This window comes from Brienomyrus brachyistius, chromosome 14 (genome assembly GCF_023856365.1).
Source record: "Brienomyrus brachyistius isolate T26 chromosome 14, BBRACH_0.4, whole genome shotgun sequence".
Classification (NCBI taxonomy): domain Eukaryota; kingdom Metazoa; phylum Chordata; class Actinopteri; order Osteoglossiformes; family Mormyridae; genus Brienomyrus; species Brienomyrus brachyistius.
In genome coordinates, this window is record NC_064546.1 from 13533923 (window position 1) to 13552102 (window position 18180).

At 44.1% G+C, this 18180-nt stretch overlaps 1 protein-coding gene across 4 annotated transcripts; it reads left to right on the forward strand.

Moving 5' to 3' along the window:
• The first annotated feature begins 1599 nt into the window (after positions 1–1599).
• Positions 1600–17523, forward strand: cdan1 (codanin 1). 4 transcript variants are annotated; one of them, XM_048975354.1, is made up of 28 exons: positions 1600–1780; positions 2500–3164; positions 4126–4329; positions 5458–5639; positions 6067–6174; positions 6307–6385; positions 6769–6889; positions 7935–8044; positions 8127–8216; positions 8719–8794; positions 8888–9093; positions 9583–9709; positions 10002–10145; positions 12550–12716; positions 12814–12895; positions 13024–13113; positions 13209–13263; positions 13364–13497; positions 13588–13691; positions 13837–13992; positions 14277–14361; positions 14492–14570; positions 15043–15248; positions 15480–15587; positions 15760–15823; positions 16070–16269; positions 16615–16719; positions 16821–17523. In XM_048975354.1, exons 1-28 carry the CDS (start codon positions 1703–1705, stop codon positions 16908–16910), a joined length of 3915 nt encoding a protein of 1304 aa, XP_048831311.1. In that variant the 5' UTR covers positions 1600–1702; the 3' UTR covers positions 16911–17523. The 4 variants fall into 4 exon arrangements, with proteins under 4 accessions (XP_048831311.1, XP_048831312.1, XP_048831314.1 ...); XM_048975355.1 differs by having other exon boundaries at positions 2503–3164; XM_048975356.1 differs by having other exon boundaries at positions 1602–1780; positions 14298–14361.
• Positions 17524–18180: the final 657 nt, after the last annotated feature.

Here is an 18180-nt window from a genome sequence, read left to right on the forward strand (position 1 = left end):
CTGTGCTGTCAGTCACTTGCATACTTTTGCATAACAACTTGATTATTGTTATCGATTAAACAGAAACTCGATTATGTGTTTCATTCAGGTCATAAAAGTATCCCACCATCTATGTAATAGCTGGGAGTTACAATGACATCCCGTTTTAGAATTTTTTGTAATTATAAAGGTTACATTTCCTCTGATTTTTCTCTCGAATTGTGATCTTAGCAGCCTTAGATTTTGTAGCTGTAGTCTCTTAATGAAAAGAAAGGAGTGAACTGTGTGTGTGTGTCACTGAGAAAATGAATACCCACTGAAAAATGTATTTTTGAAATCGGAAAGCCTGGTGGTATATTGTGTGTGTTTAACCAAATTCCATTCAGTCCCATTCACAATTGGTATGATTCTGAGCACTTTGGCTATTTGTGCTCCAAACAGCAGGTCTATAGCCACAGTGTAGTCTGCTGCCTTCACTTCACTGGAGACCATAATAATGGTCCACGTACCAGGCCCATTTTGGGAGAAAATACCTCTTGTATTATTCTATTGATAACAATTGTATCTTTTAATGTAATATTTACTAATGATCCATCAGTATACCTACTGCCTGTATTAGTTAGACCTGTATTAATTTAACTTCCTATAATGGTAGTATTGTTTTGAGTCATGTTACAATGTTACAATGATAAACTGTAACTGTACAGCTATAAGGTAGGAATGTAACAAGCTGAGGAACTACAGTGTACATAACTGTAATTATTTATGTTTATTTTTCATCTGTATCATATCAATGCCTTGTACAGTGGTTTTGTTTGTTTTCAAATTATTTTGTATTTTATTTTTATAAACTGGTTATAAATAAAAATATTCATTCCGCATGCTGACAAAATCGTCTACATTTACTTTTTGTATTCTTAATTTAGTACATTAATTCAGCACGAAGTAGACCCACGCTATTTCTATTAATATCCTAAAACTCTCTGGTGATCTTAGATTCTTTCTAAGAAGTAGCTGACCGTGTGATCGCTTCTCTCTCACAGACGCATGGCTGCTGTCTTTATCAGGAAATGCTCCATGCAGGTTTTGCGCCTGGCGTTTTTAACCTGAAACACTCATCCGAAGTTCTTTAGCTAGAAACTATGTGAGTGGGATGGATATTAGTCGGTGTTAATACACGAGGAATGCAATGTATTTATTTCCGAAAATCTATTGCGATGAGAAACCCTACTGACAAGCTTTCCTCCAGTATCTGCATGAAACCTAAGAACGTGTAATAGCCGGGTTTTTAATTTGACAGTTACGTAAAATTTTCCACGGAAAACGATATGTTGCACTATATATATATATATATATATATATATATATATATATATATATATATATATGGAAAGGGCATACACAATAATTTGGGACCTAGGAACAAGAGTATGAGAAAAACAGCAGTGGACAGTGTCGTGCACTTGATTCTGTTTTAGAAATTATCTGTGCTTAATTAAAGTGAAGTTATCGCGTTTATAATCGCGGGCAAGCGTTTTAATGCTATATTCATTATTTTGCGTAAGCTGTAACTCGCATATATAGGGAGTCCAAATGCGCTTATAGTGAAGCGCGCTGCCGAGTGCATTGCGGCAGCGTATAGCGTGCGCGCTCCCGACGGCGGCTCCGGCCCTGTCAGCCCCAGTGACGGCGGCGGAGCCGGGCGGCGCGTGCTCAGTGCAGAATGGCGGCTCTTTTGGAATCGCTGCTACAAAAGAAGGTGGATGCGAAGGAGGCCGTGCGGTGGCTCAGGCGCCGCCAGGTCAGTAAGAGCCTCGGCTGCATCTCGCTGACAGCACTGCGGGAAAAATAGGAAGTGACATGTGTATTAACGACATGGACTTCTGTGCCATAGATCGCTATGTCCAGTTTGAGAGCTGGCTAAAGCTTAGTTAGCTAGCTTGCAGCTTGTTAGGTTTGTTAAGTTATCTATTTAGCTTTCGTCTTAACAAGTTATGGGCATAACAGCTAATTAATAAAATAGCGTCATGCATTGAAAACGAAATATCACGTTAGGATTAATGTAACACTTCGTTTCTGCATTGATCTTAGTTGCAACACACGTATAACTTGCTACTAACTGAAATATTTAATGTTATGTTTTCTGGTGTTTCTCCCTTTTAACTTACAGTAGGAATGAGAATTCGGATGCAATGATGCCTCGTATCATAAACTAGTATCGCTTACTTTTTTGAAAATATAGGAATGTTGATTATCTGATCGTTTCGATTCTAAAAAGAAAAAATACCAAAGTGACATGACACCGTATCTTAAAGCGTTTATTTTGCCTACATCATTTGCGGCGTAAGGAGTAAAAAGAAGCAAGGAGGTACAGCGGAACACCTAGTTAGCAAATCTTTGCAGAGATGGGGCCACACAAATATCTCGTTTGTTTGGTACATTTAAGGAAGGTGAACCCTGTCTGAGTGTGTGTAGGGTCCTGCGTCACATGTACTTTATTTATTGTGTGTGTTTTGGCAGCAGGGTGAAGACCGCTCCCCGTGTAAGACACTGGCGATAGAAAGGCTGCAGAGGCAAGAGTTTGTACCGTTTCTTTTGAACTTCCTGAGGGAGCAGAGCAGTCATGCCCTGGCCAATGGGCCGGCCACCCCTGCAAAGACGCCAAGCTCCCGCCCCATTCGTACCCAGGGTTTCTCCAGTGAGCGTAGAGGATGCAGGATTGGCACCGGCACTGGACTTCGTAGTACCAGCCGGGTACAGCTGTTTTCCCCCACTCCCTCGCTTTCCCCCGGGAGTGGGACCGAGGGGGATATTTCACAGGGGGTCCTTAGTGGCGTCAGTGCCATGAGCAGCCCATCCTTCAGCTCAGGATGGAGTCCTGGCTCCAGAGCGCCCCCTTCAGAGCGGCGCTCAGCGCAACGGCCCAGCCTGGGCGACTTTATGCTGTCGCCACCAGAGGTGCAGGGGCACCCGTCACAGCGGCGTGGACGGCGCAGGAGCAGCGGGACAGCGGCCCACCAGGGGCGACAGTCGGGGGGGCGTGGTCGGTCTGATGATGTGGGGAGGAGGAGTGCTGGCGGGGTGGGGGGCAAGATGAACACCTCGTTGTCGCCTACGACTGTCCAGTTGAACTTCAACAACCTGGAGGACTTCCCCCCTGTTGGAGCATCTACTCCCTCGCCGGTGTGAGTAAATACACCTTATTTCTGTGGTCGCTTTTCTGCAAGAAATGCAAATTTTTCTCATGTGCTTGTATCATTTTGATTTACTTACACTGCCTGCTCTTGTATTAGACACTAGGGCTGTAATGGTGCACATATCCGTCATATACGGTACATAATTTTCAGTTCGGTACGCACAATAAAATATATAAATACATTTATTGACACGGGGCGGATCCTAAATTGACGCTAGATTTTCAGCGCAGAAATAATCTTGGTAATTGTGGCCGTGAGTTGGTTGCAGTCAGTCATAATCGGCAGTTAGTGGACGTTTTAGTTTCCCAATAAATTATACTAACGTTGGATGGAGAGTAACTGACAAGAACGTCTGTTGGCTCTATTATACTGAACTCAGATATGTTGCTGGATATGCATCCAGTGTGCTAACTCATTTGAGACGACATCATTGGAGTGTTTATACGGCCGAAGGAAGGCAGAAGCAGCCTCTGCAAATCGGTGTCCCCTTGGCATTTAATGCACATTTGCCAGAAAATTAAGACCAGGCTAAAATATATATATAATCTCATGACAATAGGCGTGTTTTTTGCTACATATATGCAAAGAAACTCGATTGCAGAGAACACAGGATTCAGTTCATTGTGCTTGTTATGCTGTTATATGTGTCATGTTTTTCTTTATTTATTTCACATATTTATTTTTGTAATGTGTGATTTAGCGTCGCTTGGGTTTTGTTATTCGGACGCATTGCCTTTGGTTTGCAACTTGTGTTTGCAGTTTTAATAATAAATAACTTTGAAACAAATTCTGTTTTCCCCGCTGTAATGAAATTGCACTGAACTGTGAACTCAAAACTGAGCCTTGTACTGAACCGTCAATATCGTTGACCGTTACACCCCTAATTGTGACAGTATATTAATAATAATTAAGCTGCTGGTGATTTTTATTATTTATTTTTTTCTCCCAGTTTAATCAAACCATCCCGTCGCATCAATCCCACCCCAGTCAGCGGCGAGCGTCCGCTCTCCAAGCCCAAAACCTGCTTCACTTCCACTCCCTTCCGAGATCCGTCCATCCCTGCCACCATCTCTGGGGGCATAGAGGCTGCAACTCAGGTTACTGGGGGGCTGCACGGCCTAGAGGAAGAACGGGAGCTGCTCAGGAGAGAGAAGTACATGACATGCCGGGGGGGGGGGCAGATGTCCCACGCGATTCCCTCATCTGCTGTCAGCATGCCCTGTATTCAGCCTCTGCAGGGTTATGTGCATAATGTTTTCCAGTCATTCCACCTGTTCCAATCCTTTGCATGTTTACTCTCCATAGTTTTTTAAAATCTGCGTTAAACTCAGGTGTTATATATTATTTTATAGGACACGGATTCACCAAAATACCAGCTAAATGCCTGGACACACTTGCTTTTAATGAATTTGTCTCTCTTACGCCTATATTAGTCACCTTATGATAAAAGGACTTGAAGCAATGAAATGGTATGTATCAAATATTGTAATGGCCAGGAGAAGTGTTAAAGATCTCAATATTTTCTCAGATTTTAGTCTCTTCAAAATAGCTCCCTTTGGTGACGGCATCTTGCCGTTTTTTCAGCCAGTTTCCAGGTGTAGCTACCTGGTGGATCGCGGGGGCCTGGTCTTCTGTCACAGCAAACCGTCTCTTTCCTTGTTCTAAGATAATGCTGAAAACATAACCTCTCGGTGGACTTATTTAGGGTTACTTAATTAGGGTAATTATCTAGTTGTAAAGTAATTTTCAGTAGTTATTAACATCATAAGATAATGTGTTATAACCAACCTGTCGTCAGAAGCAGCAGAGTCACCAGGCAGCCCTCCGCATTCACACTCAAATCTTCAAATTTGAATTGTCTAAATTAGGATTTTGTTCATTCTGCTCATGTGACTTCCTCTCCTGGCCCCAGGAGGCTGGACCCCCCTGTTGAGTCTGGTTCCTTCCAGGGTTTCTTCCTAACTGGCAGCTTTTCCTTGCCACTGTCGCCTCTGATTGGCTTAGTGGGGGCTTTGGGCGGGGGTCATGTAACGCACTTTGAGACAATGTAATGTTGTGAAAATGCGCTATACAAATGACCTTAAATTGAATTTAATTGAATAATTCATAGTAATTCACAATGTAAAAACCAATATTTCGCATTATTTTATCATTTTTCAAGTAATTTTGTCAGTGTGATTAAATGTATACTTTTGTATTTTGGTTCTCCTAGATGCAGATTGTGTGTGTGTGCTGTTTGTCTCTCTCCGTTATGCTTTACTTGTTTTGCACTTCATCCTAGATCTAAAATCGCTCAGCAGGCCTGCTCCCCTCTCAAGCCAGTCCCTGAACCCTGTACCCCCACTAAACCTGGGGCTAAACCCAGGGCATCCCCTGATTTGCAAGTCACGCCTGATCCCTCCAAGGTGACCTTCATACCTGAGCTTGACCTGCTGGCCCAGCTGTACTGCGTCTGCATTTCAGGTGGGGATCTTCGTTGGGGAGAAGAACCATCAGTTGCTTCCACTGCTGCCATTACAAATCGCGCGGGCGTGAGAGGGAGGTTTGGGTCACTTCCCACTTCACCAGTATTAGTCCCATTACCAGAAGGGTTAGTGAAGGCAGTCATATTTTTCTATACTAGAGGAATGTAGAGAGGAATGGGGAAGCAAGATACCATTATAGCTTAGAATTAGAATTTAGTGATTAATTGTCATTGTTGACACACCACAGCACACAGTGCACAACAATGAAATGTGTTCTCTGCATTTAACTCATATGTGACAATGTGACATAGCAGGGGGCTAATTCAATGTCCGGGGACTGCGAGAACTGAGTAAAAGCATTTATGACCGATACCTGTTGACTGTGCTTTGGGAAAATGGTCATGGTCTGTGTGCATTTTTCACAGAGAATTTGGTGCCTAACGTGTTCCTGGAGCTGTTCTTCCTCCTCCAGCTGCTGACCTCACGGACTCAGCCTGTTGCTGAGAAGGAAGAGGAGGGTCTCCAAGTGACAGGTACCTGTACAGGCGAGGGACACTCATCTGCAGCTGTCCTGTTTGTCTGCTCCTGTTGGGTTTCTCAGTTCAGCCATTACCTTGCCCTGTAGCACCCCATTGTCCATTGGTTATTTTTTTTTTTTTTTGTAGATGTGCTTGAGAGCCACTACCTTGGAAGTCTGCACAATTGTGTCTACTTTGCTGTGAAGGTACTGGAGAACCAGTTTGAGTGAGTTTAACCCCTTGTTTCCTCCCTCTTAAGTACAACAATTTTTTGATTTTTACGATATTTTCGTTTACGCTTTGCCACGATTATGAGCCTTAAGTTTTGATACTAGAATTTTGATTTGAAGACCATCTTCATGAACATAATTATATTTTTCAGCTAAATAATATACTAAAAATGCTGCTGGCAATAATAATTTGACGTTATGGTTTCAGACAAAATTTATGTGGGAAAACAACACGTCATGCACCTAAGTACAATAATAAAACTATAGGTTTCAGAATTGGAGTACAATAGTCTTCCAAGAACAACTGCAGCTCCACATTGGAAGGGTTTGCGCACCCCGTGCTGTGCATGCAGTTAGCCAGTGTTTTGTTACATTCCAGGCTTGTGTGTCACCTGGACAAGGGCACCCTGCGGCTGCTGGCGGAGAACGAAAGGCTGGGCTCCTTCTCCCCCAGCCTGCGTGAGCGTCTGACGCAGGCCCAGGAGACCAGCACAGCCAAGGTGCAGCACAAGGGCACCAGCACTCTGCATACCCACTTTAGCAACATGCGCTAAAGCGAACAAAACTCCAGTCCTCCAGAGAGTTAAGCTCGGGTGAAAACCATCAAGGACTGGAAACCTTCATGGTTTCATGAAATGGGACTGTGCGTATTTTCTCTCTAATTTGAGCTGCTTTGTGTCCCGATGACCTTTGAGGTAGCTCACCTTCCACGGGGCAGTCACGATCCAGTGAACACTCACTGCAGTCTTCTGCCTTGTAGCAGCAGAATTCCTGGCTATAGCATTAGAAGGGAAAATGGTGGCTTCTCTCATGTACTGTGCTGTGCAGGAAATTTGTTGCCGAATATTAATGGGAAGGTGCCCAAGCAGCATTGGTCAGCAAAATTTCCTGGCAACATTGCTCAAAAAAGTTACCCTGTGTATTATCACCCTTAGGCAGTCAAGAAAAATATTTAAAGCAGCTTATCTTGGTACTAAGTGTATATTTGTTCTGGAAAACAATATTTCACATTAGAATATATGCAGATAATTAACGCAATGAAGAATGACAACCATTTCTTCTGTTCTCGAGGCAAATACTAGATGGCTACAAGAACGCTGCTTCAGTTTCCAAACCTCCACTCGGGCATCAAAGCCATTATGAGTTTTCATTAAACTTCACCTCCAGCTCTATTCACTTAATTAAATAATTTGATGTGGTATCGATTAGCTAATCACGGTATGCTAGAAGTTGAGTCGCAGAATTCGTGGGTATATCCTCATATGTATACCTATATACATGTCTTCTTCAGTTTTGACCGTATACATTCATTTTTGCATATGCATCTGAAATTATCAGCTGAAAGTTTTTTTCCCTCGGTCTGTAGGTTAGATGATAACTATTCTCCCAACAAATTTATTCATATATCTTTTAAAATCAAAAACCTGGAAAATATTGGGTGGGCCAGACACCACTGTTTTGAATATTAGGGGGGGTGTTTCCCACCCGCGCCCCCCTCCATGAGTAGTGTGGTGAAAAATGTCTCTCTGTCCCCTCAATTTGCAGGTGGCTCCCACACTTCCTCCATTCATGCAGTCAGTGTCCTTCCAGCCAGCGACGGATAATCGCTCCAACTTCAGCAGCGATAAGGCCTTCCACACCTTCAAGAAGCAGAGGTCCCTCAGCTACAAATGAGCTGGAATGATATGGGTCTGGCGTTTGCAGTCTAACACTGGTCTGGTGGTGTTGCTCTTGCAGGGACGTATTCTATGAGCTTCTGCGGGAATGGGAGGATAATCACCAGGAACCAGGCTGGGAGTTTGAACGCGTGCTGGGCAGGAAAGTCAGGTAAGCTTGGAATTGGAGTGACGGCTTTTTTGGTAGCACTTTACTTAAGGCCACCTTTTTAGTAATTAAACGCATTCATCATGCATTATAATGGATTCATAAAGCATTATAAGCATGGCTATAAATATTCATCAAAAGGCACAGCGCATTATAGCCATGTTTATTATGTATTATGAATGCTCTATGAAGCTGTCATCTACAATGCACTATAGATACCTGCATAATGAATTATAATGGTCGGTATAACCATTAAGGATCCTTTGTACTGCATTATAAAGCTATTTATAGTCCATTATAGATGAGAGCTTCATAAGGCAGTCATAATGCATAAAAATATGGTTATAATGTGTTATGCCTGTTTATCTACATAGCCATGTTTGTAATGCATTATGAATGTGTTTACTTAAGGCCATGATTTTATTAATTTAAGTGTTACCTTTTTTTTTTTTTAATTACCATTAATGTTTTTCATTGTTGATGCTTCTGGTCTTCCTAATTTCAGGGAGATGGTCAGCCAGATGTCTGTGGCAGGGAATCATCCTCATTTTGCCCGGCTCTTCCAAAAGCAGCTGGTTCAGGTAATGACTGCACTCACCTCCATGCGCGTGCATAAGCCGTGCTGGGTTCCTTATGCACCTGCACTTACCTGCTGCTGTTCGCCCCACACCAAGATGTGCAAGACCCAGCAGGTGACGGGCTCCCCGGGGGATGCCCCTGACCCCGACCTCCTGGGCATCCTTGGAGCGGACAGCCTTGGCCGCCTGAAGCGCTTGCAGGAGCGCCTCATCCAGCCCCAGGGGCTCACAGGACCCTGCCCCCCACCTTCCTTTCCTGGCCACCAAGAATTCTTCAGGGACTTCCTGCAGACAGCTGGCAGGTAGGATGTCAGGACAGCTCATTTCAGCAAAGACCTTTAGGTGTGATTTTTCAAAGGTTTTTGAGTGACTTTATTAATGTAACTCTGAATGATTCATTTTTATTTTCCTGGTGTTGTTCTACATTATAATATATTACATTACATATATTTATCTGATCCTTCTGTCCAAAGCAGCGTATGGTACAATTCAGAATATCAGATAGTATCTTGGGGAAATTGGAAGTACGGACCTTGTTCAAGGGCCCAACTTTGCCAACAACAGGATTTGAACTGAGAACCTTCCGGTCATGGATCATGAGTACTAAACCCAAAGACCTATACAGCGCCTCATACAATAGTACATACATAAATGTATTCTAGTATAGCCTTGGTATCATATATGGCTTATTTTTTGAATATGCCGTTACTGAAGGAAATATTTGAATTTAATATATTTCAGTTGATGCTGGTAGATGAACCTCCCATTTGTGTGTCCCCCCCCCCCCCCAGCTGCCAGCTTAACCAGCACCTGACAGACAGCCTGTGTCAGCAGCTGCTTCAGTTGGACGAAGTTTCCATCCTGGATCTGGGTGGAACTGAAGAGGAGGGGGAAAGTGAAGGAGACATGGAGCAGCAGGTAGGAGGGTGGAATGCACAGGTGTTATATATCCAGTGGGGTAACCAGTAGCATTGGTGCCTAAGGACACAGATAATGAGGGTATTCTGACATTTAGCCAGCTGGGGTCTAATGCGACCCCTGCTGTTTCGTTCTTGACAAAGGTAGGTAATGTGAGTTCAGGTGTAAAAATGAGAGTTTAGTGTAAAGGCAAAGGCTATATTAATGTGCACAGCAATAATATTATCATTGAACTGAGAAGTATAAATGAGCACTGAATCTATATTTTTGCTTGTTTGTTTATTATTTGCAGGATGAGAAGCAGAGGTTTTCCTCTGTTCTCCTTACTGCCCGACTCTTGGCCAAGTTCCTTGGCTTCATCACCTTCCTACCTTATCAGACTACTGAGCCTCCAGCAAGAGAAGTCCAGGAGGCTGCTATAGCCATGCGCAACAAGGTATGTAACTAGGATCTACAGAGAGCAATGTTTACATCCCTGTGTGGAGAGGGAGAGAGAGCGAGCAATGTTTACATCCCTGTGTGGAGAGAGAGAGCAATGTTTACATCCCTGTGTGGAGAGAGAGAGCAATGTTTACATCCCTGTGTGGAGAGAGAGAGCAATGTTTACATCCCTGTGTGGAGAGAGAGCAATGTTTACATCCCTGAGAAGAGAGGGGGAGAGAGCGAGCAATGTTTACATCCCTGTGTGGAGAGAGAGCAATGTTTACGTCCCTGTGTGGAGAGAGAGCAATGTTTTTACGTCCCTGTGTGGAGAGGGGGAGAGAGCGAGCAATATTTATGTCTCTGTGTGGAGAGAGAGTAATGTTTACATCCCTGTGTTGAACGAGGGTAATGTTTACGTCCCTGTGTTGAACGAGGGTAATGTTTACGTCCCTGTCTAAACCAAGACAGTTTTATTCTCCTTGAGGAGAATGCAAAATAGGAATCTAATATGCTTGATTAGAAAAGGTAGGAAATGATGTGGTTCAAAGTAAAATTTTAAACCAGCTAATATTAGAATAAGAGTAACATTTGCTGACAGTGCAGCTGCAGATATGGAATAACATGCTCTTTCTGAAGGACTTTTTCCAGAGTGTTATTGACTTGATAAATTCATCTCGATTTTTCAGTTAAAGCCTCGGACCTTTATTAGTCTGGGTGCCACTGATAATGCCAAAGGGAGTAAAAAAAAAAGTAAGATTTAATACTGTAAATCTTTAATACTTTAGTACTTTTTAATATCTGGTATTGGCATAAAGGCACATACCCCCCCAGTCTGAACTGTCATTAGTAATTTTCAATTATTTATTTATGCCACAAAATTATCATAATTATGATGTTGGCATATTGTCGTTTAGCCTAAAGATTGCTGAAGTTCACCTTTTCTAATGTCGTGTATGTTTTACAGCATTTAATATTTAATTCTTATTTAATCCTTGGACCTTTCTGAAAATGCCTTAATTAAACATTTATAAATGCTAAAATGAAAGTATAGAGGAAATGATGAGCCACATTTTGATGCACTTTGGAGCAGCTGGTATGTTTATGCAGGTTTATTGTGCCCAGGTAAGAAAGACAGTAATTCATCATGCTTCTGCCCACGGAGATCCTTTTTGTTTTGGATAGGTTGCCAGGGACAACAGGGACCCCTGAAGTGTAGGCAGAATTGTGACATTTTCCACTGGGGTAAAAAGACTCCCAAGATTTCTTAGTACTGTGGATAAAGTGAGCTAAAGACTGTATGAATTTGGAATACTGATCAGGATCCAAAGAAAGACTCATTCTTCTCCATTACAGAAGAAGCTTTTCCCTTCTGTTTTGAGTGCAGAGGTCAGGTTATGGGTGAAACATTAAATAACTCTGTCCAGAAGCATCAGTTTGGCGCTTTCAGCCGGCAAGGCCCCCCCCCCCCCCACACACACACACACACACAGCTGTTAACTTGTACCTTTAGGGTTGGGGGTTAAAAATTCCCTACTTGTTCTGTGTGTGTGGATCATGTATTCGATTTGTGTTTCCCAAGATTCCTATGGGTTACCCCACTTTTCAAGTATAATCCAATACTAATCCAGTATAATCGTCAGCGAGGGGAGCCCCGGCTGCTCGGTCAGATTTCGTTTGGCTCCGGCAATCTGCTCGCTTTCTGTTCCGGATAATTCCACCTGGCTTTTCTCGCCTCACGGTGTCTCCCAAGTGCTTTAAGTGTCTCGCAGTGAGAGCGACGAGCAGAACGCAGAGAAGCCCATTGTCTGCCTGCTGGCCTGTTTTGCTTCCACACAATTTTATGGGGAGAAATTAGCGCTGGTGGTCCGTGGTGCTGAAGTCAAAGCAGTGAGAATGAGACACCGTCCCGTGGCAGGTATCCCCTGGAGGTTTCAGTTTCCTCCCAGGTCAATTGGTTCTTGAAATTGCCCATAGTGTGTTAGTGTCTGCCCTGTGATGGACTGGCATCCATTGTGCTCTGTGCAGACTCCTGACTCGCTGTGCCTGTTTACTCGATAAATGGTTATGGAAGATCGCTGGATAAATCTATGCTGTCGTCATGATCGGTCATCTTATGTTGTACTAATATCCTACTGAGGGTCTTTCCAAACTAATGTGTGTCAGTTGTATAATGAACTATACAGAAATTATAAGGTACCATGAGTCTCTTGAAAGGTTGTACTAAGCTATACAACTGTTGCTAAATTAAATAATCACTATTTAAGGAAATTTCAGTAGCCAATCTGGAACGGCTATCACTTAAATGAAAGATGTGTAATAGATATTTTTATATTTAAAAGAACATTATTTAAAAGTTGTCCCATTTGCCATTTTATGTAGAGCTCAAATTGAATAAGGCCTTGTGTCACATTTCGCAGAGGTGTACAGTGCTAGATGTCTGCGCAGTGCTGCGCAGGTCCGTCTGCAGGCGACGCATGGTGCTAACAGTTCCGTGGCTGGTGGAGTTCCTGTCCATGCTGGACTTCTGTGGACCTTTCCTGCAGTGCTACAGGACTGCGCTGGGCATGTTGCTGCATATCTACAGGTGAGCCGACCGATTCGCACTGCACCGATTTTTCTCACTGGTAATAGATGATTACACTTACCCTAATCATAAAAATCGACTGGCTTTGTTTACTCAGGCGACTGGCACTGGCACAGCGAGGATACATGTCTTACCTGAATCAGCTACTGCTTGTGGCTGTGCTGGGCTGGCTCTTCCAGGTGAGGACTATGAAATATGAGGGTTAAGGGCAGGAGGGGTAGTAGGCGCTGAAGGCTGGTAGCTGTGGAAATGACGCTGATTGACCATAGAGTCAACTCTGACTGGCTCTTCCCCTGTCTGATGCAAGATTCCAGTGTTCCCAGAGGACCTGTTTTTTCGCAGTGACTTTGAGGTGGAGATGTTGGTGGTGGAGGATGGTGCCACTGCTCAGGGACTGGTGAGTAGGTGCTCAGAGCTTCCGCTTCTGGGGTCATCGGATGCCACCTCATGCAGTCATTGAAATGCTGAGTATTTATGTATTTTGTCCTACAGGATGGTCTTCCTTTAGTGGACCAGCAGATCCTCTATACCTGCTGCCCCTATCTTAGTAAGTACTAATCCTCACAAGTCTGGATTTTAGGTATATCTTGCTCTAGTGCCATGACATGGCCGCCTTGTGTGACGTCTCCCTCCTATGCGTCTGTTAGGTGAGTTTCGCAAGCTTCTGGCTGCCTTTGTGGCCGGGAGCATGGCCAAGAGTGGGGGCCTGATCCGAAAAATCACCCCCACCTCTGCAGAGCCTCGGGGCCCCCCAGCTGTGCGTTCGCAGCAGAAGCTACAGGTAAACTCAAGAGCTGGGGAATGTGTCTCTCAGGATGAGAAGTGGAGTGGGCGTCTGATGTATCTTTTATGTGTTCATCTTCGGACCCAGGCAGAGCTCGAGCAGGCCTTCTTCCACAACCAGCCGCCGTCTCTCCGCCGGACCGTGGAGTTTGTAGCCGAGAGAGTGGGATCCAACTGTGTCAAGCACATCAAGTCAGTCCGACGGTTCTCTGTTTGTGTGTTTTGGCCTGTGTTTACCTGCGTGCTCACTCGTCTGCTCACGCTTTGCTGATGCTCCACGGTCGTCTGGTCCCTAACCCTAACCCTAACCCTCTGTGTACTTACCGTCGCCATGCAGAGCTACGCTGGTTTTGGAGCTGGTACAAAGTGGGGAGAAGATGCTGAGGGAGAAGCTGGGTGCCGATGATACCGCTGCGGCCGCACTGAAGCTGAGCGATGCTGTGTGTGCGCAGCTGTGTGACGCGGGGATGCAAGCGCTAAAACGTGCCACCAGGTGCGAGGACGCCCTTTTGCACGGCCAGGCATAATTTCAGTCTTGAGTCTTTTTCCATGGAAATGCAACAGCGGGAACCTGGTACTAGGTGCCTCTGAGCTGCCAGTCAAAATCAATATCCAGCATGGTCTGCTTTAATAGAAATTCATAATGCATGAGCAGCAAATTCTAAAAATTTTTATAGGAAATATTGCAGACGATACAACTATAGCTCGGTTCAGTCTTTTACTCTCGTTACACTCATTTACACACAGCTTTTGACTCTTGCATACGTGTTACTTCAGTGCTTCATGTGGGTTCTACAGCTTTTGCAGTGAGAAAGGCCCGGAAGCGATCCGGATCCTTCTGCCCGAGGAAACCTCCCCTGCAGTGAGTGTTAATTTATTTTTATTTTTTTCTATTTTGCTGAGCAACTTGGTTGAGAGATTTTTGGCAGATGCGTGTAAGGTTCTCTTCAGGGAATGTTCCACACTCTCTGATGAGACCTACGTCTGCTTAGGTTCTCTCCACATCGGAGCACGTCACAGTACGCCTGGCCACAGAGAAAGCTTGCAGCTGGCTGTCCAGCAACATAGCAGGTAGAGTTCGTTTGACGGGTTGCACTACTGGAAGATGCATGTGTGTATTTTGGATACACATTTATACTCATATAGTTGGTCTAACTTTTTTGTTGCTATAGTAGCCTCTCCTCTTCTGGGAAGATGCCTCGCAACTGAATGTTCCCAGATGTTCCCACATCACATGAGCGGGGGGCAGAAATGCAGTGCACTGACTTGTGGGAAAGATAGCATCCTATGATGATGCTAAGTGGAAAGTCACTAACCCCTCCTGTACAATCATCCATTCAGCTGCTGGTGTCCAATGCTGGGGATCGCATGGCCGTTTGCTTTACTGTATACCTGTGTCAGCATTGGGTGTGGCTTAAATAGACAATTCCTCCAACTAATTACGTTTAGTAGTGTAGTGTCAGATAGCCTTTGTCACTGTGCACATGTGTGTTAGCCAAGAAAGTCACCAGTAAGACTGTGTGCGTCTTTGACTCCAATGCAGCCTTAATCAAGCGAGAGTGGAAGAACGCTTTCCAGCGGGTCATGAAGACCCACCCATCTTCGCCTGCAGCACAGGGTGAAGCAGTTTTGGCCTGGGAACAGCCACCTTTGCATGGAGCGGATCCCAAAAAGGACATGGTTTCTCATTGCCCTGTTGGCTGTGCTCACAAAGCCTCTCTTCCATCGGATATTATCATCGAGATGAAGGTACCATCTCTGAAAGATGCTTTGATGGCAAATGTATTAGTTGTTACACTATATTTTTCTTTGACATAATCACTCAAAATTCATCTGATACTATCCCATATTCATCTTTCTCATGAGCTGGCTGTGCGGCATAACGGCAGTTCAGTCTCGCTGTGCTCTGCGTTTGTTAGGCAGCAATGGAATGCCGAGCTTTAGACTCCTGCTGCCTGCTAACAGCCGCATCCTTCCTAGGAAGCCTTGAGCATTGCTGTGGGACCTCGGTACGAGGGAGAGCATCTGAGCCATCGAGAGCTCGAGTATCTGCTGCTGAGGGTCGGCAAGACCTTGAGCTGCAGAAAGGTATGGAAGGCGCCATTGCTGTGAGCCGACTAACTGCAAGCCTTCGTGGTGTGCAGTGCATTGCTGTGAGCCGACTAACTGCAAGCCTTCGTGGTGCGCAGCGTGGCCTCCAGTGCCAGTGAAAACCAGCCTCAACAGAAAGATGAAATCGGCTTATTTCTGTCTCACACAGTTCCTGACCCCAGTGTCCGAACAAATGATCCTGCATTGTAGCGTTCTGCTGGCCTGCAAGCTGGGTGAGAAGTGGCCATTGCCTGGGGGAAATAATGAGATGATGTAGGGGTCCTTCTTACAGGGACATTTCTATGAAATCTTAGAGAAGAAGTGGCACATACCCCCCCCTCTATTTGACGTATAAAAGCATCAGGGCGTCCCTTTGCTATGCTCAAAATTATAAGAAGGATGAAATTAAGAAATGTGTTTTATGGTTTCTTGTTTCATATTTTGTGGAAAGATATTTAGTCTCCTTTTGTTTTTCGCAGTGTGTGGGGAGCTACCCCTAACCGCCCAGCTGGCAGTGCCTGAGCCCGATGAGACGAGTGAGCAGAGTATCAGTCCTGTCTGTGCCTTGCTGCAGCAGTTAGTCGGCCTGTGGCGACGAGATCCATGTCCCCCGACCCCCTGTCACACTCTGTTCACAGAGACCGTAATTACCAAAGTCCTGAGTGCCGGAGAAACGAACGTAAGTCATGTTTAACACTGCTAAGATTAATGTTAACATAAATTCTGGGCCATGATTTATACTGAGGGGCCAAGCTGATTAGCCAATGATATGTGTTGAATTGAAAAGTGACAATGGAGTTAGCGCTTCAGGAGCCAAACAGCTTTCAGCTAGGGCCAGTGTCTCTGTGGCCCCGCCCCTGATGTGTGTATACAGAGTGTAAATCAATATGGTTAAATTGGTCAAGGCAGTGTGCAGGTTGCATGCTAATGGAATTATAATATTGGAGATTAGAGCACTATTAGGACGTGTGTTATAATCTGCACAAATAAGATTTTGTTCCTATTCTTTACTATATCCTTACAGTGGCATGACTTCAAGTTCCTTGCTAGGCAGTTGCTGGAGAGCCGGTTGCTGAGTGAGGAAACACTGTCCCGTTGGGAGAACCTGTCAAAACTGCCATGGCCATTTGTGAGAGTCCACTTACACACGCACACGTCAAGATTTTAACAGAGAAGCTTTACGCGTCTGTGCGTTTCCTCTTTGCTTACGTTAATTTCATTATATTTTAGGACTCTATGAAGAAGATTGAAGAATTGGCCTCGGTTCTATCTGCCCTGTCACTGCAGAGCCGCCAAGACACAATGCACTGCCCTGAGTAGCCAGCAGATGGCACTACCTACCAGAGTTCAAGGGATGCTGCAGTTCCTTTATTAGTCGGTGGATAGCGCCATTGTCCATCCACTCATTTCCCACTGAGAGCAACTTTCACATGTCAACCACGATAAATACGATGTTGCATGTAAATATCACAGGCATTTTCAATCCTGTATCCTTTTCCTTATTTCCTTGGGATTAGGTTGAGGATCTTTGCCTGGAAGCTTTGTCCAGATGAAACTTATTCCCCAGGAGACCGAACGATCCCATTGGTTTTATGATGTATGCACAACGTTTAGCTTTTGGGTTCCTGATGGAATGTGCCTTGTAGCAAATATAAGTAACCAGCTCTGAACGAATTCAAGAGTTTTTTTCAACAATACCGTCCCCGACAGATAATGCAAAGCTGTTGAAAAATAATGACCTTTATCTGTGCGTCTGCCTGCTGACATTTCTGCTGCCTGTATCTTTCTGTTTGTCTGTTTCATGAATGCAGTTTGAATGCATTTGTGATGGACTTTTATAGTTCATATTGGACTTTGTAAATTGTATTGATTTTAAACTGTTAAATGTTGATTATGTACAATAAATATAATAAAAACATTTTAGAATTCTGAATGACACTTCAACTCATTTTTTATATTTTTTTCTGAATATGGAGCCCATGGGGTGTAAAAGATCAGTGAATCTAAAGGCATGCAATGTGAATTTTATAAATGTTTTAGCCATGAAAAGCAAAACAGGCAAGCCTTCACGCACCCATTGGATACCAGTTTGTAACAGCACACACATTGGAATTCAAAGATACCAATCCACTTCGATCACATTTTTAGACTAGAATTTGTAGAGAATGTGGAAACACGCGTAGTTTATACGCAGTGCCGTAGCTTGTCAAAGTAACAATATACTGAGACCCAGTGACAATTAAATAGGTGGTTTTATGAGTCAATTGGGGAAGCATATGAATGACAAGAGAATGTCTCATATACTGTAGAAATGTTATACACTAATGAACAGAAATACTATGACCTCCACATGAGAAGCAAACAAGGCTGGCCTGTAAAAACAGTGTATACCAAGGTCTGGGATATATTACACAGTAAGCTAATATTTGGTACATTGTTCAATGAGGAAGAATAATTGATCTGAGTGACTTTGCTGTGTCACGACACGGTACATTGAGCCCTGCGGCGTCGGATCGGACTTTTTGGTCCAACATATCCCGCAGATGTCCAACACATACCTGCCCGTCCACATGATAGAGCTGAAAACGGG

Bases quoted from the DNA above. Each gene is read 5' to 3' on its own strand.
- cdan1 (XM_048975354.1), top strand. From the start codon at position 1,703: ATGGCGGCTCTTTTGGAATCGCTGCTACAAAAGAAGGTGGATGCGAAG. The intron at 9,710-10,001 runs GTAGGAGGGTGG...TATTATTTGCAG, and splicing joins AAGGAGACATGGAGCAGCAG to GATGAGAAGCAGAGGTTTTC. The intron at 14,362-14,491 runs GTGAGTGTTAAT...ACGTCTGCTTAG, and splicing joins CCGAGGAAACCTCCCCTGCA to GTTCTCTCCACATCGGAGCA.